Source organism: Ranitomeya imitator, chromosome 10 (assembly GCF_032444005.1).
Source record: "Ranitomeya imitator isolate aRanImi1 chromosome 10, aRanImi1.pri, whole genome shotgun sequence".
Taxonomy (NCBI): domain Eukaryota; kingdom Metazoa; phylum Chordata; class Amphibia; order Anura; family Dendrobatidae; genus Ranitomeya; species Ranitomeya imitator.
In genome coordinates this window covers 42,870,046-42,887,921 of record NC_091291.1, presented here as the reverse complement: position 1 = coordinate 42,887,921, position 17,876 = coordinate 42,870,046, and the positions used below count along the sequence as shown (strand labels likewise).

At 45.7% G+C, this 17,876-nt stretch overlaps 1 protein-coding gene across 1 annotated transcript; it reads right to left on the bottom strand.

Annotated features, from left to right (window-relative positions):
* Positions 1–4,173: 4,173 nt before the first annotated feature.
* KCNJ14 (potassium inwardly rectifying channel subfamily J member 14) lies at positions 4,174–16,373 on the bottom strand. Its single transcript, XM_069742791.1, has 2 exons — positions 15,515–16,373; positions 4,174–4,864 (listed from the first exon to the last, which is right to left on the bottom strand). Exons 1-2 carry the CDS (start codon positions 16,289–16,291, stop codon positions 4,295–4,297), a joined length of 1,347 nt encoding a protein of 448 aa, XP_069598892.1. The 5' UTR covers positions 16,292–16,373; the 3' UTR covers positions 4,174–4,294.
* Positions 16,374–17,876: the final 1,503 nt, after the last annotated feature.

The following is a 17,876-nucleotide window of genomic DNA, read 5'->3' as shown; positions in this document are numbered from 1 at the left end:
CAAGGGTCAAAGAGCCCTGGCGCATGCGCACTGAATACTTTGCCCTTCCTTCAACAGGACAGAGAAGTAAACCTGCGCAGGAGCGTGATGTCAAGGAGACTTCTGTGGATAATGTAGGGTTGTATCATCCACACGGACCAAGAAGGAAGACCGCATCGCAAAAACATGGGTGGCTCTATACAAAGACCAGCGACACCCCTCTGACCGGAAGGCCCCGCAGGTGAGTATAATAAGAGCTATTTTTCTTCTCTTACAGGTCGGGTTGGGGGCAGATATAAAGCATTATAGAATGCTGTATATCAAGCCTGAAAGATGACGGCTGTATCTCTTATCGGCCAAGCCTGGTGACAGGTTCGCTGTAAAGATTTCCATAATGCCTGACCTCTGTAAAACATTTCATATAATTATTCTTAGCTCCATCGACCTGCACACATTCATTACTCAGAAACCGATTAACTTCTGCAATAATTGTAGACAATAAAACAGAACTATTCTATTAAGATCCAAAATATTCTTTATTTGAAAGAAACCTGAAAACATTTGATCCTCGAACAGGGATAGCACAATGCTGGAATCGCTCCCAGTTATACATGTAAATTGTTATTTTGGCAAAATATTATAGATTAATGTAGGACAAAACAGGATTAATGATTCACATTACTATTTCTTGCTTCTTACTCCACCATACACTGTATGCCCAGACCACTGTGTATGCCCAGAACAGAACTGCTATGTATGATACATAGCACTTGTAGCACCTTTCAGCTTAAAGGGAATCTGTCACCGGGTTTTTGTTACCCATCTGAGAGCAGATACGCTGATTCCAGCGATGTATCACTTACCGAATGCTTGCTGTCATTTTAATAAAATCATAGTTTTATCTGCAACAAATCTTCCAGTTTTCAGAAAGCTGATTTCTGTATAGCCCCGCCTACACCACTGATTGGCAGCTTTCTGTCTACACTGTGCATAGGCATAAAGCTGCCAATCAGAGGTGGGGGCGGACTTGGACTACATGGCAGTTGGCTTACTAGTCCTCTAGTGATGATCTCCTGCTGATAAAACAGTGATTTGACCAAAATTACAGCAAGCAGCCCAGTAAGTGATACTTTGCTGGAATCAGGCTCTCTGCCTTTATAATATGCTGCTCTCAGATTACATAGTGAAGATTCCCTTTAATAAAAAAAAAAGTTTGGAGAAACATCTTCCAGAATAATGTAACGGACTTGACAGTGGCCCATGATTCCGGTTTCCTTCAAATGTTGTACTTTTGGCACTCTTTTAGGGTTATATGAGAAGCAAAACCAGGACTCCATTCTATTTTGTGTTTTTTTTTCAATGTTAAAATACTTGAAAATCTTTTATTTGGCTTAGAAATTGATCCGGTATAGATTTCATACATAAGTACCAAAGTCTTGCTTGAACTTGAAGAAAATTTAAGAATGAATATTTTGAATCTGGCAGATTGGGTCGGTGTTTCACCACATTGAGTAGCCTCTTTAGCTATGGGCATGGGGATGAGATCATGTGTCATGAAGGCATCCATACATTAAAAGTGTATAATTCTAGAGATCTAAAGTGTTTTGACTTTACAGCAGAGAACCCCCTGTGAGGTCTGTCAGGTGATCCTTCAAAAACTACGAATTTGGCGAAGAGTTTTCACAACTATCTTGAGTATTATTAGACTTGTCTGCCACCAGGTTGCATTATTTATTGGCAGACCATAGCAAGCACACAACAATTTTCTTCTGCTTGCTTTATATTCCACCAGTTGATGGCTGTCCATCGAGACTTTGGGTCTTCGATTTTGGAACTTATCAGAAGACACGTGTAATTTAACAATAGGTGTTTTGAACCCTGATGATGCCTGGCACTAAATGACTGCTGATCAGTAAACATTTACCAAATGTTGGTCATTCAAAGGAGTTGTCCACTGCTAGGACAACCCTTTCTTAAGCTAAATGTTTGACCCCAATAAAACAATAAAGCCCATACTCACCTCCCATGCCCCCCCATTTCCATGGTGTCTGCAGTGGTCCCTGGGCTGTGATGCAGTGTTTTGTAACCCCCGGTGCCCAATCAGAGCAGGTCTCCACCTTCATACAAACTGAACAAGAGGAGGAAGCTAGGGCTGCAGCTCATCCCGGACTTCCTATTCATCTTCAGCTTGTCCAAAGGCAGAAACAGTAATGCCAGTGCTGATTGGGCGTCACGTGTCATTCCACCGCATCACAGCCCCGGGACCGTGAGTGCCAACACTGCTGGAACGGAGCCGGCACCGGAGGGGAGTATATGCTTTATTATTTTAAGGGGGCCAAACATTTAGACACTACCATTAAATATAATTCTGGAAGATTAGATTGCAATTTGTTTCGGCTATGGGTGAGCATAAGGTGTAATTTAAAATATACCTCAATGAATAAAATTACTTGAGTAAAGTTTGAGGAGGGCCTGGATGCCTAACTTCAAAAACATAATATTATAGTTTATGGGTACTGGGTACTAAATTTTGTGATGGGATGTTGAACCAGGGAACTATTTTGATTGTTGTATGAGGAGTCGGGAAGGAATCGTTCCACTAATATGGGGCAACTGGATCTGTCTCGAGGTTTTTTATTGCCTTCCTCAGGATCAACATGTTAGGATATAGGTTGAACTTAGGTCTACTGTTGTGAATTCCGTTCTGGAGCTCCCTCCTGTGGTTGCTAATGGTATTTTTGTGAGTTCTGCCCTTGGGCTCCCTCTGGTGGTTTCGAGTGGAACTGCTGCTCCTTTAGGTAGCTGTAGCAGCTGCCTTCACTAATCGCCTTGCCTGGGTTTGTTATTTAAACTTGCTCTGGGCTTTAGTCCATGCCTGCTGTCAATGTTCTTGGTTGGATTTGGTTCTTTCCTTGGAATTCTCATATGGCCAGTCCTTGTCTGCAAAAGATAAGTTTTTGCTAGTTTTGTTTGTCCATTTGTTTGGACTCTATTGTTTTGCAATTATGTCTCTTTTTGTCCAGCTTGTCACTATGTGTTTTTCTGGCTAGCTGGAAGCTCTGGGAAAGCAGATTTGCCCCTCCACACCGTGAGTCGGTGTGGAGTCCATTTTTGTAAACTCTGCGTGGATTTTGTAGTTTTTATACTGACCGCACAGTATCCTTTTCTCTCTGTCTATCTAGTTTAGTATTGGCCTCCTTTGCTGAATTCTTATTTCATTTCTGTGTACGTCATTTCCCTCTCCATTCACAGTCAATATTTGTGGGGGGCTATCTTTCCTTTTGGGGGTTTTCTCTGAGGCAAGATAGCTTTCTATTTCCTTCTTTAGGGGTAGTTATTTCTTAGGCTGTGAAGAGGTGTCTAGGGAGAGTCAGGAACATCCCACGGCTATTTCTAGTGTTGTTGTTAGGATTAGGGAATGCGGTCAGTAGAGATACCACCTTCTCAGAGCTCGCTCCATGTTGCGTTTTAGCCACCAGGTCATATCAGTGTGGCCTCTTAACCACCAGGTCATAACAGTCTACTTTCAACTTTGAAACTATGAACATGAACCTTAAGCCACTTTAATAATTTTCTTGGACCTAGATATATAAGTGTCTGATGCTCTAATAATTACTTTTTGTACATGTCAATGAATCACACAATCTCAGTACCGAGCATAAAATGATTCTCCATTGTGTATAGGTAATAGGTATACTTTGGTTGCACCTTCAAGCGGCAGGATTTCATTTGGTTTGACTCTTGTAATGCTCAGCAAATGTTTCCATGATATTCAGAACGAATTGTGTTTCTCCACTTCACAGAAGTCAATAAAGTGCCTTCATTTGAAAAAGACACACCAATCTTTGTTATAAGGTTTTTCGTGTTAAGCTTTTTTTTGCCGATGCTTTTCCAAATCCCCATAGTTATAACTTGTATTACATGTAAGTAATCAATTCTTGGCTACTCAGAATCATCAAACAAAGATTAAGCAGCATTGTCTGACAACAATGAAACAAAACCAATCTAGTATCAGTAAAGTAAATTACTTGATTGACTTGTTATTAACACGGAGATCGCTTTTCACAAAACATGGTGGCGAAGAAACGCCAATAGTAGTTTTGTATGGATAAGTCTGATCTCCTTAAAAATTACTCCCCCAACCCTCCCCCCCCTCCCCCCCCCCCAATACCAGAAATCTTTTTTTCCTGTAAAAAGATGCAGGAGTAAAAAATATACTTCTGCATGTATATTTCCGCAACACTATGAGTTCCTATCTCCTCTTTTCACCCCCAATGCCCACCCAATAATGGTCAATGTAGACTCACTCAGAAAATCATGTTAGTAATATTTCTTCTAAGGGATCTACAACCTGAAGCATGTCTAACTCAAGTGAAACCTCTGGATTTAGTGATTTCGTGTCCACAAGGGAAGGTGGCTCCTCATCACAAATGCAGTTAAGGGCCACTTCGTTCTCATAGCAGAATGAACTACGAGACACTATTGAGTATTTTCTTTCGGAAAGCTCTTTGGCGCTGCATGTTGGTGTACCTGGGACTTCATAAATACGATGAAAGTGTAGGTAGTCTACCTCGTAGTGATTGCGTTTCTCAAAAAGAACTGGTTCAAATCTGCAACCCCATAAGATCTCAGAAGGAAGATAGGAACTCCGACACTGAGTAGTCATTGCCGTGGCCTCCACCATGCCTTCGAGGATAACTACCAACTCAAAGTTTGCCGTTTCCAGATCTGCTTTGCCAATCTCATACAAAGGACTTTCTTCATCAATCTCATGAACAATGGTAACTGGAGATACCAGGAATATTCGGTCTGTACCACTGTCAAATCCAACATTGATATCGGAATGGTCCAGTGGAAGATATTCTCCTTCTGGGGTGACTCTAGGCTGTTAAAAACAGATGAAAACACGAATGAAAATCTGAAAAAATGCACATAGTAGAAGACTAAAATATAAGCAAATAATAAGGAGCAGGTATGATGTTGGAAACAAATGCCTTTGCAGTCACGTTTTAAGTATTTCTGGAAGTGACATTTAGAAATTTGGCACTAAAATACAATGTGGCTGCAAGTGGAAACTGGCACATTGCGGGATCTTGAGTTAGGGCCAAGTATGTAGGGTTGTAGAGGTAACAAAATATGATGAAAGATGACCTGAAGCATAATCTAAAGGTTTACATAAGAATTTACAATTTAGTAGAAATTCAGAATTCAGTAAAATTATTTCAACCCTGGCCGGTCCAGTATTGAAGATGCCATACTACATATTATGCAAGAATGGTCTAAAACATTTTTGGAACAGAAGATTGTTGAATAATGTGACATTCATATTATGTAATTTTGGCCCAAAATCCCAAAATATCATTATGTAATTGTCTTAGAAAATATATCCTAAACTCAAAATCGGATTATTCTCTCCGGATCATAAGTTAACATTGGAGGGAAATTAAATCCTGTAACCCAATACATCCGGCACATTTTTTTCCTGGTGTTTCTGCCAGTGCGACCTTGGATGCCAGTAGATAAATGCTCAACTAATTAATTTCTAAGAATAGAGCCCTCTAGTTACGAAGGATAAAATAACATTTCTTGAAGATCAACAGCCCATATTCAATGGTTTGTCAAGAGTTTAGTCTCGAGACTTGCAAATTTACTTGGGAGGTTTTTGGTAGAAAATTGACAAGAAGACAAGTTGCAAATTCCGAAATTCAATGTGGCATAGACGCTTATGGTTTGGGTTAGAGGTGTTAAGGTGCAGTTGGTAGTTAGACACCATGAGACCTGAGTAAGCTGAGCTTTATGTAGTAATTAGTTACGATCCGTGGAGATCAACTGATCTCCTCCAAAGTTTACCACTAGTCGTAGTGCCTGTGAATGGTACTACAGCTAAGATTTCTCCTGAAATGTCCCTTTTTGACAATTTGGGAGAATAATCATTTGCTAGGGCTGACGCAGACTATTGTTTGCCCCAAAAAAGTAATTTGTCAAGTTGAGCTTTTTTGTTCTAAAAATGGGTGAAATTTTGGCTGATCAAAATCTTACGCGTTTCATTCAATTGAACGCAACCAGACAGAGGAGGCTACACCCCATCAATCTAATATTAAAGGCTTATCCTAGGGATAGACCATCAGCTTTGGCGTCCTGGGACTCTTCCATGACATCATCTGTTTGGGGAATTTGGTAGACCCCCCATTTATTAAATAGCCATTTCATCAAGCCAAAATCTACTGGTTCAGTTGAGTTTTTTCTTATATATAAGGGTCTTTCAACCAAGTAATTATAGGCAGGAACGGTATTCATCTGCCTCTGTCTTTTGATGATTAATTTTCTTTTACTCTGAAGATTTTAGTGCATAATTATATAGACAGAGACTGCACAAAATAGTAACATTGGCACAGGGAGGTCCTAATGCTAAGAGTTATTAATAGTTTTTAATGTCACATAATCATCTAGTCTCTGCTAATATGTGATTTTTTTAGTATAATCTAGGTTTATCACTTGTTACTCCATTCTGAATTGCGCAGGATATTTCATCCCTAGTTTCTATACCTTGGGACATCAAAAATGTGCTATATATCCTGAAATTTCAGTTTTACTTTATCATGTTTGGATGGGTATCTGAATATCCCATTCTCCTGTATACAATAATAAATTGTCTCAGATCTTTAGAGTAAATCGACATTTTCAATTTTATTCCATAAATCAATAGTACACATGAAAATAAGAAACTTCCGCATTTAACACCCACTCCTGGTTTTAGCTTACAAATACAGATGTAAAATACTGACTAAATACTGAACGTGTGAATGTGACCTTTTGAGGGATTCATCAATTTGAAATGATATCGGAATGGTCCTTGGTGAGGGCTGTCACCTCCCCCAAAAAGTAGGTTTCTAAGTTAGAATTCTTTATCCATTGTTAGCTGAAAATGGGTGGAATTTTGGCTGGTCGATATCTTAGGTGTATGGCCGGCTCAGTTGCGCAAAGGCACCACCAGTAACTTGGATGTGGATCATTACACTTTATACGTGCTAGGACTTTTACAACTAGCAGAGATGGCCTCTTCTCTGCCAGTTTATGAAGCTCTGGTGGCACTTCGTGGAGATGCAAGCCAATGCTTACACAGTGAACTCCACCAGTCAATCAGGTTGAGGGACACTTTCCCAGGATAGTCAAAGCATTTGGCTGACCGTCCAATCAAGGAGACCAGACAGAGGGCTGACACCATGTTTAAGCTTCCTATTCTCTATTCCAAGTGACAGTTTTTATTTTGTTTGGCTGCTACCTGTTGTGTTATTCTGGATTCTTATTTTGTGTTCTGACCCAACTTTTCTGAAGTTTGACCTGAGACTGTTTAATTGTTCCTATACCTGAAATCTCTGCCTGCCTCTCCTGGCTTTCCCTGACCTTTGGTTCGGATTCTGTCATTGACAGGTGTCACGATATGGTATGAAATATCATATAAGTTTAGTTGCTCGTCAGCTCATGAGGTGGGCTAAACCCCCCCTTCACTAGCTGACTCTACTTGTTTCTCTCTGGGCTACGGACTGTATGCTAGAAGGGGGTTTTATTGCCCTGGTGTCGTAAATTCCAGGCTCAGAGGAAAGTCCCTCACCCCTCCCACATTCTCTAGTTCAAACTGGAAAAGTGGCTCCAAGATTCAGGAAAGATTCTTTGTTTAGTTTTTGTTAGATATTAGGCAAACGATTTAAGCTAGGAACATGAAAATATATACTCGTAGTCTCACTCGGTGTATCTACACATCCCATGAATCTCGGGCTTCTAACTCCGTCTGGTAAAGAAGTAGGGTTTTCTCTGTAAATATGTATCCCAGATAGGACATATTTGATCTCATTAGAATGCTCACGTTAACCCGAGATGATTGATGGGTTTGTTAGAACTATGACGTGTTTTGTAGTGAAGTTATAGAAATTAGAGAGAATAGTTTAAAGTTTAGGCAGAATGTAGAGAGAGGAGGGTCTGGATAAGCCAGCCTTTCTGTGATGTCACAGCCTTAATGTTTTAAGTGTCTGGCAGGCTCTGAGGAGTCACTTGCTGCTGGATTTCTTGTCCTGTCCTGGAAGAGCCCTGCTCACGTCCCAATGAGCTGGGACGTATGGGAAAAACTCCACTAGCCTGGTTGCCTGTCATGCTTTGAACATGTAAGTGTTGCTTTTTTCTCATTTATTCCCTTTATGTTATAATTACCCTTGTACATATTTGCAATTGTCTCATTTGTAACTTCTTTATAAAATATTTTTGATAAAGCACTGCCTAATTAATTTCAATGGAATATACTATTATATATTAGTTCGTTCATCCATGCTCTAAACTTACCCTGTCTTCTGAAGGGAAATACGCTACTGTTATTGTTGTGTTGGGTTAGCTTCGGACCCGTTTAATCGAAGCTGGTGGCAGTGATACCGATAGTGTGCAGACTTTTGGGTGATGCTGAAGCGGCTGCGGGGTTAATAATTATTGTTCCTGCCTGAGTGGGAGTAGTTATCGTGTCGCTGCAGCGTGCCCAATAGCCAGTACATAGCAGGCAGCCTTTCTGGCGACTAATTACCCAGGGTGCAGTACCTAATCTGACCTGAGAGTAAGGGGGCGCCAGAGAACTGCAAGTGTTAAGTGGAACTGTAAGCGGGATATACATAAATCCCTGCAGTTCGTGGTATATTGAAAGCAGTGGGATACCTAGAATAAGCCCCTGCTGTAAACTAAGAGGTCAATAGCCTTGTGGTTTTTTTTTTCATCACATTGTTAGCAGTGGAGGGATAACTAAGATAAGCCCCCCTGCACATGTGATAGCCGTCTGTTGGCCTAAAGTCACTTCAATCCGTGACGTAGGGGTGACGGTCACGGTGTGAATCCTGACCCATTGGTGACAGTGGTCAGGGGAATCGTGACAATTGGTGGCAAGGCGGTGGGATATCTTAGAGCATTAGTGATTTGGTTTGAGTAATCATTCCTCTCACTAAAAACTTGCAGAAAGTTCTTGCGAGGACTCTGCGCAAATAAGTTTGGAGAACGAACTCAGTGCTTTTTAGTTGTGAGACAATTGCGTACTGGTAATTATCCCCTCCCTTTCTCTTCGTTTTTCTATCCTATCTTTTATTTGGCAACCATGGTTGTGCTGGGAGAAACCTTCTATGAGCAGCAGACCAGAGACACCCTTGTCGCCTTATGCAAGTCACAGCACATTGACTTTGCAAGCAAAAACAAAGCCCAACTGGTCGCAGATCTGGTGCAATGGGAAGCCGCTCGAGACCAATCTCAGAGCTCAGAGGCCGCAGAAGCCAGCACAAGCGAACATGGTGCTGCAGCAGAGGTCCAACCACTGAATACGGGCCCTACTGGCAACCAGGGGGGTGCAGACCTCCTCCTGCAGCTGGCTCTGCAACAATGCTCCGCAGATGACCTAGAGAGACGTCTGCAGCTGATCCAGCAATACCAGGAGCGAGCCGAGCGAGAGGCCCAGGCCCAGCGAGCAGAGAGAGAGGCCCAGCGAGCCGAGAGAGAGGCCCGAGCCGAGCGGGAGGCTGAGAGAGCCGAGCGCCAAGCCCAGCGAGAACATGAACTGGAGATGCTCCGGCAGGGGGGGGATGCCCTCCACCGTCCAGAGACGTGAGCCCAGCAGCGCTCAGATACCTAAGCCCCGGCCCGATCACTTTCCTGTTATGGAGAAGGACGGGGACTTGGACACTTTTCTGCGGGCCTTTGAGAAAGCCTGCAGGCAGTACCAGCTGCCTACAGATGAATGGGCCCGATACCTGACACCAGGGCTGAGAGGTAAAGCTCTGGAGGCGTTTGCTGCCCTCCCTCCAGAACAAGATGGTGACTATGAGGCCATCAAGCAGGCCCTGATAGCCAAGTACCAGCTGACACCCGAGGTGTACCGTAGAAAGTTCCGGACCCTCCAACGTGGCCCACATGACAGTTACAGTGATGTGGTGCATGGACTGGGGACCCACTTTGACCAGTGGACCCAAGGACTGTCAGTGACCACCTTTGCACAGCTGCGAGACCTGATGATCAAAGACCAGTTCTTTCATCTTTGCCCAGCTGAGGTGCGACAGTTCGTGATGGACAGAGAACCCAAAGACGTGACGAAAGCAGCGCAGATTGCCGATGCCTATGAGGCCAACCGTAGATCGGAAGCGCGGAAGCCAGTCACCACCAGCTGGAGAGGGGGTAAGCCTGCAACCAACGCCAGTACCCCTGCCAGCCAGCACACCAGAGGTCCTGGCCCTGTGGCCAACAACACCAGACCTACCACCGAACCTCGCCAGTGTTACTACTGCAAGCGGCCTGGGCATATCAGTACCTTCTGTCCAGACAGGCCGAAGAACCCCCCAGCCAAGGCCCCAGGACCTAATGCAGCAGTTCTTTTGGTGGGTGGTGTGGTTGGGAGGGTGTGTGACAACGTACAGCCCGTTACTGTGGGGGGCCATGTTGCTACAGGCCTCAAGGACACCGGGGCTGAACGAACCCTCATCCGACCCGAACTGGCGGCCCCTGAAGAAATCATTCCGGGGAAAACCCTAACTGTCACTGGGATTGGGGGCATCAGCTGTCCCTTACCGATGGCCCGGGTTTTTATTGATTGGGGTGCTGGGAGCGGGGTGAAGGAAGTGGGGCTGTCTGATAATTTGCCCACTGATGTTTTGTTGGGGACTGATTTGGGGAGGATGTTTGCATACTACGTTCCTGACACCCCTCCCCAATCTACTATTGCGGGTAAAGTTAACCCTGATGATGATGATGATGGGAAATCGCATGTGTTACCTGACCAGGCTTTATCTTGTAATGATGCATCTAATAACCATTTTTTCCCTAGGATTGATGGTGAAAATGTTGTACCTGTGCCAGCTGAACCTGATAATGATTCTTCTGTGAAGGTTAATGTGTCCATAGGTACAGGCGTGCCCAGCCACGTCGCTCTGCGGAGTGAGACGGCTGAGGAACCCCTAACAGGGGCAAGTGTCGGTGCTACCGGAAATGGGGAGATGCATGGGAACCGTGAGGAAGGTGATGCCATGAAAGTGACCAGTGCCACCGAGGAAGGTAACTGGCCCATAAGTAGCACTGCCCCTGGAGTGTTGGGGGTGGATGGGGAGGTAGAGCCCATAGCAGCATCGGCTGATGGGCCTGTAGAAATCCCCGGGGAGACAGCCTACGTAGCTGCTGTCACCCGCAGTCAGAGTGCCCGGAACGCAGATAACTGTCTGCCTTCCGGACCCTCCTCAGTCACCACTGTGACTGAACCAGAGGTGGACCCAGAGCAGGTCCAAGAGGGTTCCCGTGGGGAAGGGACCCTGACATCGCTTCTGGCTTCCCCTAGCCAGGAGTTTCAGGCCGCTCTGCACACAGATGCGAGCCTAGAGAGTTTGAGACAACTCGCCGAGACGCCCACCTCCGAGACTGATAAGGAGAGGGTGTTCTGGGAACAAGGAAGGTTATACCGGGAGACAGTACCCGGAGAATCACAAAAGGAGTGGTTGAGGGAAAGACAGCTGGTCGTCCCACAGCAATTCCGGGGTGAGTTGTTGCGGATTGCCCATGAGATCCCGCTAGCTGGACACTTGGGGATCAGCAAAACTAAGGCCCGGCTGTCTCAACACTTCTATTGGCCTAAGATGGGGACAGATGTGTCAAACTACTGCCGCTCCTGTATCACTTGTCAAAGAGTGGGGAAGGCGGGGCCTGCTATTAAGGCTCCCCTGATCCCGTTGCCGGTGATAGAAGAGCCTTTCCAGAGGATCGCGGTGGACATTGTGGGCCCGCTGGCCGTCCCCAGCAGCTCTGGAAAGCAATACATCCTTACTGTGGTAGACTATGCTACCCGGTACCCAGAGGCAGTAGCTCTGTCGTCAACTAGGGCAGATAAGGTGGCGGATGCCCTGTTGGCCATCTTTTCATGGGTAGGATTTCCCAGGGAAATGCTTACTGATCAAGGGACCCAATTTATGTCTCGCCTAATGGAGGCTCTCTGTAAGAAAATGCAGGTGAAGCACCTGGTATCGAGTGCGTATCACCCACAGACCAATGGCTTGTGTGAACGCTTCAATGGTACCCTCAAACAGATGCTACGCATGCTGGTTGAGACTCAAGGGCGCGACTGGGAGCGGTACCTCCCACACCTGCTGTTCGCTTACCGAGAGGTTCCGCAGGCCTCGACGGGGTTCTCCCCCTTCGAGCTCCTGTACGGCAGGCGAGTCCGGGGACCCCTTGGGTTGGTAAGAGAATCCTGGGAAGAGGAGCTGAACCCTTCTGAAGTGTCCATAGTGGAGTATGTCATGCGCTTCCGTGACAAGATGCAGACCTTGACGCAGTTGGTGCATGACAACATGACGCAGGCTCAGGCTGATCAGAAGCACTGGTACGACCAGAACGCCCGGGAGCGGACCTACCACGTGGGTCAAAAGGTGTGGGTGCTGGTCCCGGTACCAACGGATAAGCTTCAGGCAGCCTGGGAGGGCCCGTACGTCGTCCACCAACAGCTCAACCCGGTCACGTACGTGGTCACGCTTGACCACGCTCGGGGTAGGCGAAAGGCCTTTCACGTCAACATGATGAAGGCTCATCACGAACGTGAACCTTTCGTCCTACCGGTCTGCAGCTTACCCGAAGACGGGGAGGAAGACACCCTCCTGGACTTGCTGGCCCAAGCCAAGGCCAATGGGTCCATTGAGGATGTGGAGGTAAGCGCCTCGTTAACTGAACCCCAGCGGGTGCAGTTGCAAACCACACTGGAACCCTTCTGGGTCGTATTCTCCAACCGACCTGGGAGGACTGAGTTAGCAGTCCACGAGGTGGACACCGGGAATCACGCCCCACTACGGCGAACACCCTATCGAATCTCTGACCAGGTGCAGCAGACTATGCGCCAAGAGATCGATGAGATGTTACAGCTGGGGGTGATTCGACGGTCAAAGAGCGCGTGGGCATCACCTGTAGTTCTCGTGCCAAAGAAGGACCGGACCACCCGGTTCTGTGTGGACTACAGGGGGCTCAACGCCATCACAGCCTCGGATGCGCACCCAATGCCGCGCATGGAGGAGCTGCTTGAGAAGTTAGCTGGCACAGATTACATAACAATAATGGATCTGAGTCGAGGATACTGGCAGATTCCCCTGAGCCCCGAGGCGCAGGAAAAGTCCGCCTTTATCACACCCTTTGGACTGTACGAGTCCACGGTCATGCCCTTCGGCATGAAGAATGCCCCTGCCACTTTCCAGCGGATGGTCAACCTCCTGCTTCAGGGACTGGAGACGTACGCCGTGGCGTACTTGGATGACATTGCCATCTTCAGTCCCTCCTGGAAGGAACACCTGCAGCATCTCGAGGAGGTGCTCAGGCGAATTCACCAAGCAGGACTGACTATCAAGCCGGGAAAGTGTCAGATGGGCATGAGGGAGGTTCACTACCTGGGGCACCGGGTAGGCGGGAACACCCTGAAGCCAGAGCCTGACAAAGTGGGAGTGATCGTGAACTGGCCCACTCCCGTGACCAAGAAACAGGTGATGTCCTTCTTGGGCACTGCAGGGTACTATAGGCGCTTCGTAAAGCACTATAGTAGCCTGGCAAAACCTTTGACGGACCTCACCAGGAAGAAGCTACCTCACATTGTCAACTGGACAGATGGCTGTGAGGGGGCCTTCCAGGCGTTGAAAACCGCACTGTGCAATGCCCCTGTGTTGAAAGCAGTCGACAGCAGTCGACCGTTCTTGGTGCAGACCGACGCCAGCGAGTTTGGCCTTGGTGCTGTGCTCAGCCAGGTTGACTCGGAGGACCAAGAGCACCCCGTGCTATACCTGAGCCGGAAACTTTTGCCGAGGGAAGTGGCCTACTCCACAATTGAGAAGGAGTGCCTGGCCATAGTCTGGGCCCTGCAGCGCTTGCAGCCCTACTTGTATGGTCACACTTTCACTGTGGTGACCGACCACAACCCTCTGCGCTGGCTAAATGCCATGTGTGGAACCAACGGCAGGTTGCTACGCTGGAGCCTTGCCCTTCAGCAGTTTGACTTCACCATTGAACATAAAACAGACAAAGAGCATGGGAATGCAGATGGACTCTCCCGCCAGGGTGAACCTACTGAGGTGCCCATGGAGGCATACCGTGGGGTACTGCCTCCCTAGCGCACACCAAAAGGGGGAGGTGTCACGATATGGTATGAAATATCATATAAGTTTAGTTGCTCGTCAGCTCATGAGGTGGGCTAAACCCCCCCTTCACTAGCTGACTCTACTTGTTTCTCTCTGGGCTACGGACTGTATGCTAGAAGGGGGTTTTATTGCCCTGGTGTCGTAAATTCCAGGCTCAGAGGAAAGTCCCTCACCCCTCCCACATTCTCTAGTTCAAACTGGAAAAGTGGCTCCAAGATTCAGGAAAGATTCTTTGTTTAGTTTTTGTTAGATATTAGGCAAACGATTTAAGCTAGGAACATGAAAATATATACTCGTAGTCTCACTCGGTGTATCTACACATCCCATGAATCTCGGGCTTCTAACTCCGTCTGGTAAAGAAGTAGGGTTTTCTCTGTAAATATGTATCCCAGATAGGACATATTTGATCTCATTAGAATGCTCACGTTAACCCGAGATGATTGATGGGTTTGTTAGAACTATGACGTGTTTTGTAGTGAAGTTATAGAAATTAGAGAGAATAGTTTAAAGTTTAGGCAGAATGTAGAGAGAGGAGGGTCTGGATAAGCCAGCCTTTCTGTGATGTCACAGCCTTAATGTTTTAAGTGTCTGGCAGGCTCTGAGGAGTCACTTGCTGCTGGATTTCTTGTCCTGTCCTGGAAGAGCCCTGCTCACGTCCCAATGAGCTGGGACGTATGGGAAAAACTCCAAAGCTGGTGGCAGTGATACCGATAGTGTGCAGACTTTTGGGTGATGCTGAAGCGGCTGCGGGGTTAATAATTATTGTTCCTGCCTGAGTGGGAGTAGTTATCGTGTCGCTGCAGCGTGCCCAATAGCCAGTACATAGCAGGCAGCCTTTCTGGCGACTAATTACCCAGGGTGCAGTACCTAATCTGACCTGAGAGTAAGGGGGCGCCAGAGAACTGCAAGTGTTAAGTGGAACTGTAAGCGGGATATACATAAATCCCTGCAGTTCGTGGTATATTGAAAGCAGTGGGATACCTAGAATAAGCCCCTGCTGTAAACTAAGAGGTCAATAGCCTTGTGGGTTTTTTTTTCATCACATTGTTAGCAGTGGAGGGATAACTAAGATAAGCCCCCCTGCACATGTGATAGCCGTCTGTTGGCCTAAAGTCACTTCAATCCGTGACGTAGGGGTGACGGTCACGGTGTGAATCCTGACCCATTGGTGACAGCGGTCAGGGGAATCGTGACAACAGGTAATTCTATTTTTGATCATGTAATATTTCTTTATTTTCTTAGTATATGTAGTTTGCGCTTTCTTGTGCACTACAAAAACATCCATCCTCAATCCATCCAACATGGTATACTCAGTATTTTCTTGATGCTTTATGAATAAAGGAGCCTTTTACTGCAATGTCTCTTACCTGTAGGAGCTGCGCTCGTACATGGGCTTCTACTAAATGGCTTTTCCGTAGATTTGCGACTCTCCACATGAGACACAATTTGCCATCTCTTAACGCTATGGTAGCATTTTCTGTGAACACAAGAGTTTCATTTCTTTTCTTAGGTTTGGCAATTTTTGCCATGATGGCTCCAATAATGAAGGCATCAATAATGCATCCCACGATGCACTGCAGTACTACAGTCAATACCGCCAATGGACATTCTTCTGTAACACTTCGAAATCCATAGCCAATGGAAGTTTGAGTTTCTAAAGAGAAAAGGAAGGCTGCCATAAAGCTGGTGACTTGTAAGAAGCATGGTGGGGCAGGGGTCTCCTCTGAGCCAGGTTCAGGTGGTGGAGCCAAGTCCCCATGCAGTGAGGCAATGAGCCAAAAAGAGAAACCAAAAATGAGCCAGGAAACTACAAAAGTAAAGGAAAAGATGAGAAACATCCACCTCCAGCGAATGTCCACACACGTGGTAAACAGGTCAGTCAAGTAACGTTGGCTCTTCTCACTGAGGTTGATAAACTCTACGTTGCAATGACCATCTTTCTGCACAAATCGGCTGCGCTGACGGACAGGCCTAGTGTGTACTTTCCCGTTACGGTAGGCAGTCGGCTTCATACCCCGAGTTAGTTCTGATTCTTCTTCTTCTTCCTCACGGAGTGGGTCGGGAATTTCTACACTGAATCGACGCATGGCACGTGCTACTCCCATGGTTAGGGCACCACGGGGAAGCATGGTGGTGCTACCCATCCTATGATTGTAGATTGTAGGTTTGGTCCGAAAGTCAGGATCCCGGAAGTTTTAAAGGCACAAAATGCTCATGATGCAAAACTTTTAACCAATCCTACAACGAAAAAAAGAAAAGCAATAGTAAATGTGTGCAAGAAAATGTATTTGTCCATATGATATGCATAGAGAAACATTTTAAGTTATAAGCCTCTTGGGCAATATTTATCTGCATGGGTTGCCATAAGATTGGCTGCATCGGTGATGTGAGCTGTCAATGTGATGTCACCACTGTAACCAAAAACACAGACTGGAGCACCGGCGGGGAGTCGGTGGAACGGGGGAGGATGACTAGTATCTATCTGTTATTTTACATTACGATAATCGTTTGGGGTCCACTTTAGTAAAAGTGGAAAACCCCTTTAACTTCCTTTCTAGGGACATATTACAACCTTACCCTATGGCATAGAGCCATAGACAGTGGTATTATTTCTGTACTATGTAGGTAACAGACAACGCTATTACATATATCCACAGGATTTGCCATAAATGTAGAATCTATCTGAAGAATGGGGCATGATACATGTCACTGTCAGAGGAGTAGTCAGATCGCCCATTCATTTGTGACTGTGCTTGGAGCGGCGGCGCTCAAAACAGATGTGGTTCTTATTGATGGGACTCGCATGTACCATACATTTATGGCATATGCCGTAAATGTATGAAAAGGAAAAACCCCTTTAAATGAGATTTTTTTTTTTTTAGGAAATATACTGTATGTTGATATTCTTTAGATATATTCTGGTACTATTGTGGAGGACCTGGCATGGCAGCCTTGGACTCCACCACTCATGTGGCCATACATTTAGTCACATACGACTAATATTTTTGTCTGCAAAACACTGTGCTAATCTTCTGATAGCATGTATCATCTTCTGCAGCTTTATTCTTGTCCCTCTATAGGTGTGTTCCTCTCCTCCTCCCATAGTATTTGAGTACCTAATTGACATTTCTACCATTTATACAGTTCAAGGGAATCTGTGACCCCATCTGAGAGCATCATAATGTGGAGACAGACACCCTGATTCCAGTGATGTGTAATTATTGGGCTGCTTTCTGTAGTTTCTATAAAATCACTGTTTTATCAGCAGGAGATTATCACTGAAGGACTAGTAAACCTGCTGTCAAGTCAAGCTCTGTATAACCACGCCCCCACCTCTGATTGGTACTTTTCTGCCTGTGCACAGTGTGTGGGGTGATGTGGGCGGGGTTAGGCAGAGCTCAGCATTCAGACCTGGTAGCTCTGCTGCAGATAAAACTGTGATTTTATCAAAACTACAGCAAGCAGCCCAGTAAGTGATACATCGCTAGAAGCAGGGTCTCTGCCCCTACATTATGCTTCTTTGAGGTTACATAGCAGAAACCTGGTCACAGATTCCCATTAAATGCATTCACGTTACTTTTCCTTCACCACATGTCCAAAGCCAGCTAAAACCATAGAAAGCTGCTGTAACATACTAATGTGAAATACTAGTAGAAAGGCACTGCCTAAGAAAAAAACATTTAGCAAAAAAAAAAGTAACATTTTCTCATAATTGAAATATTTCTGTAG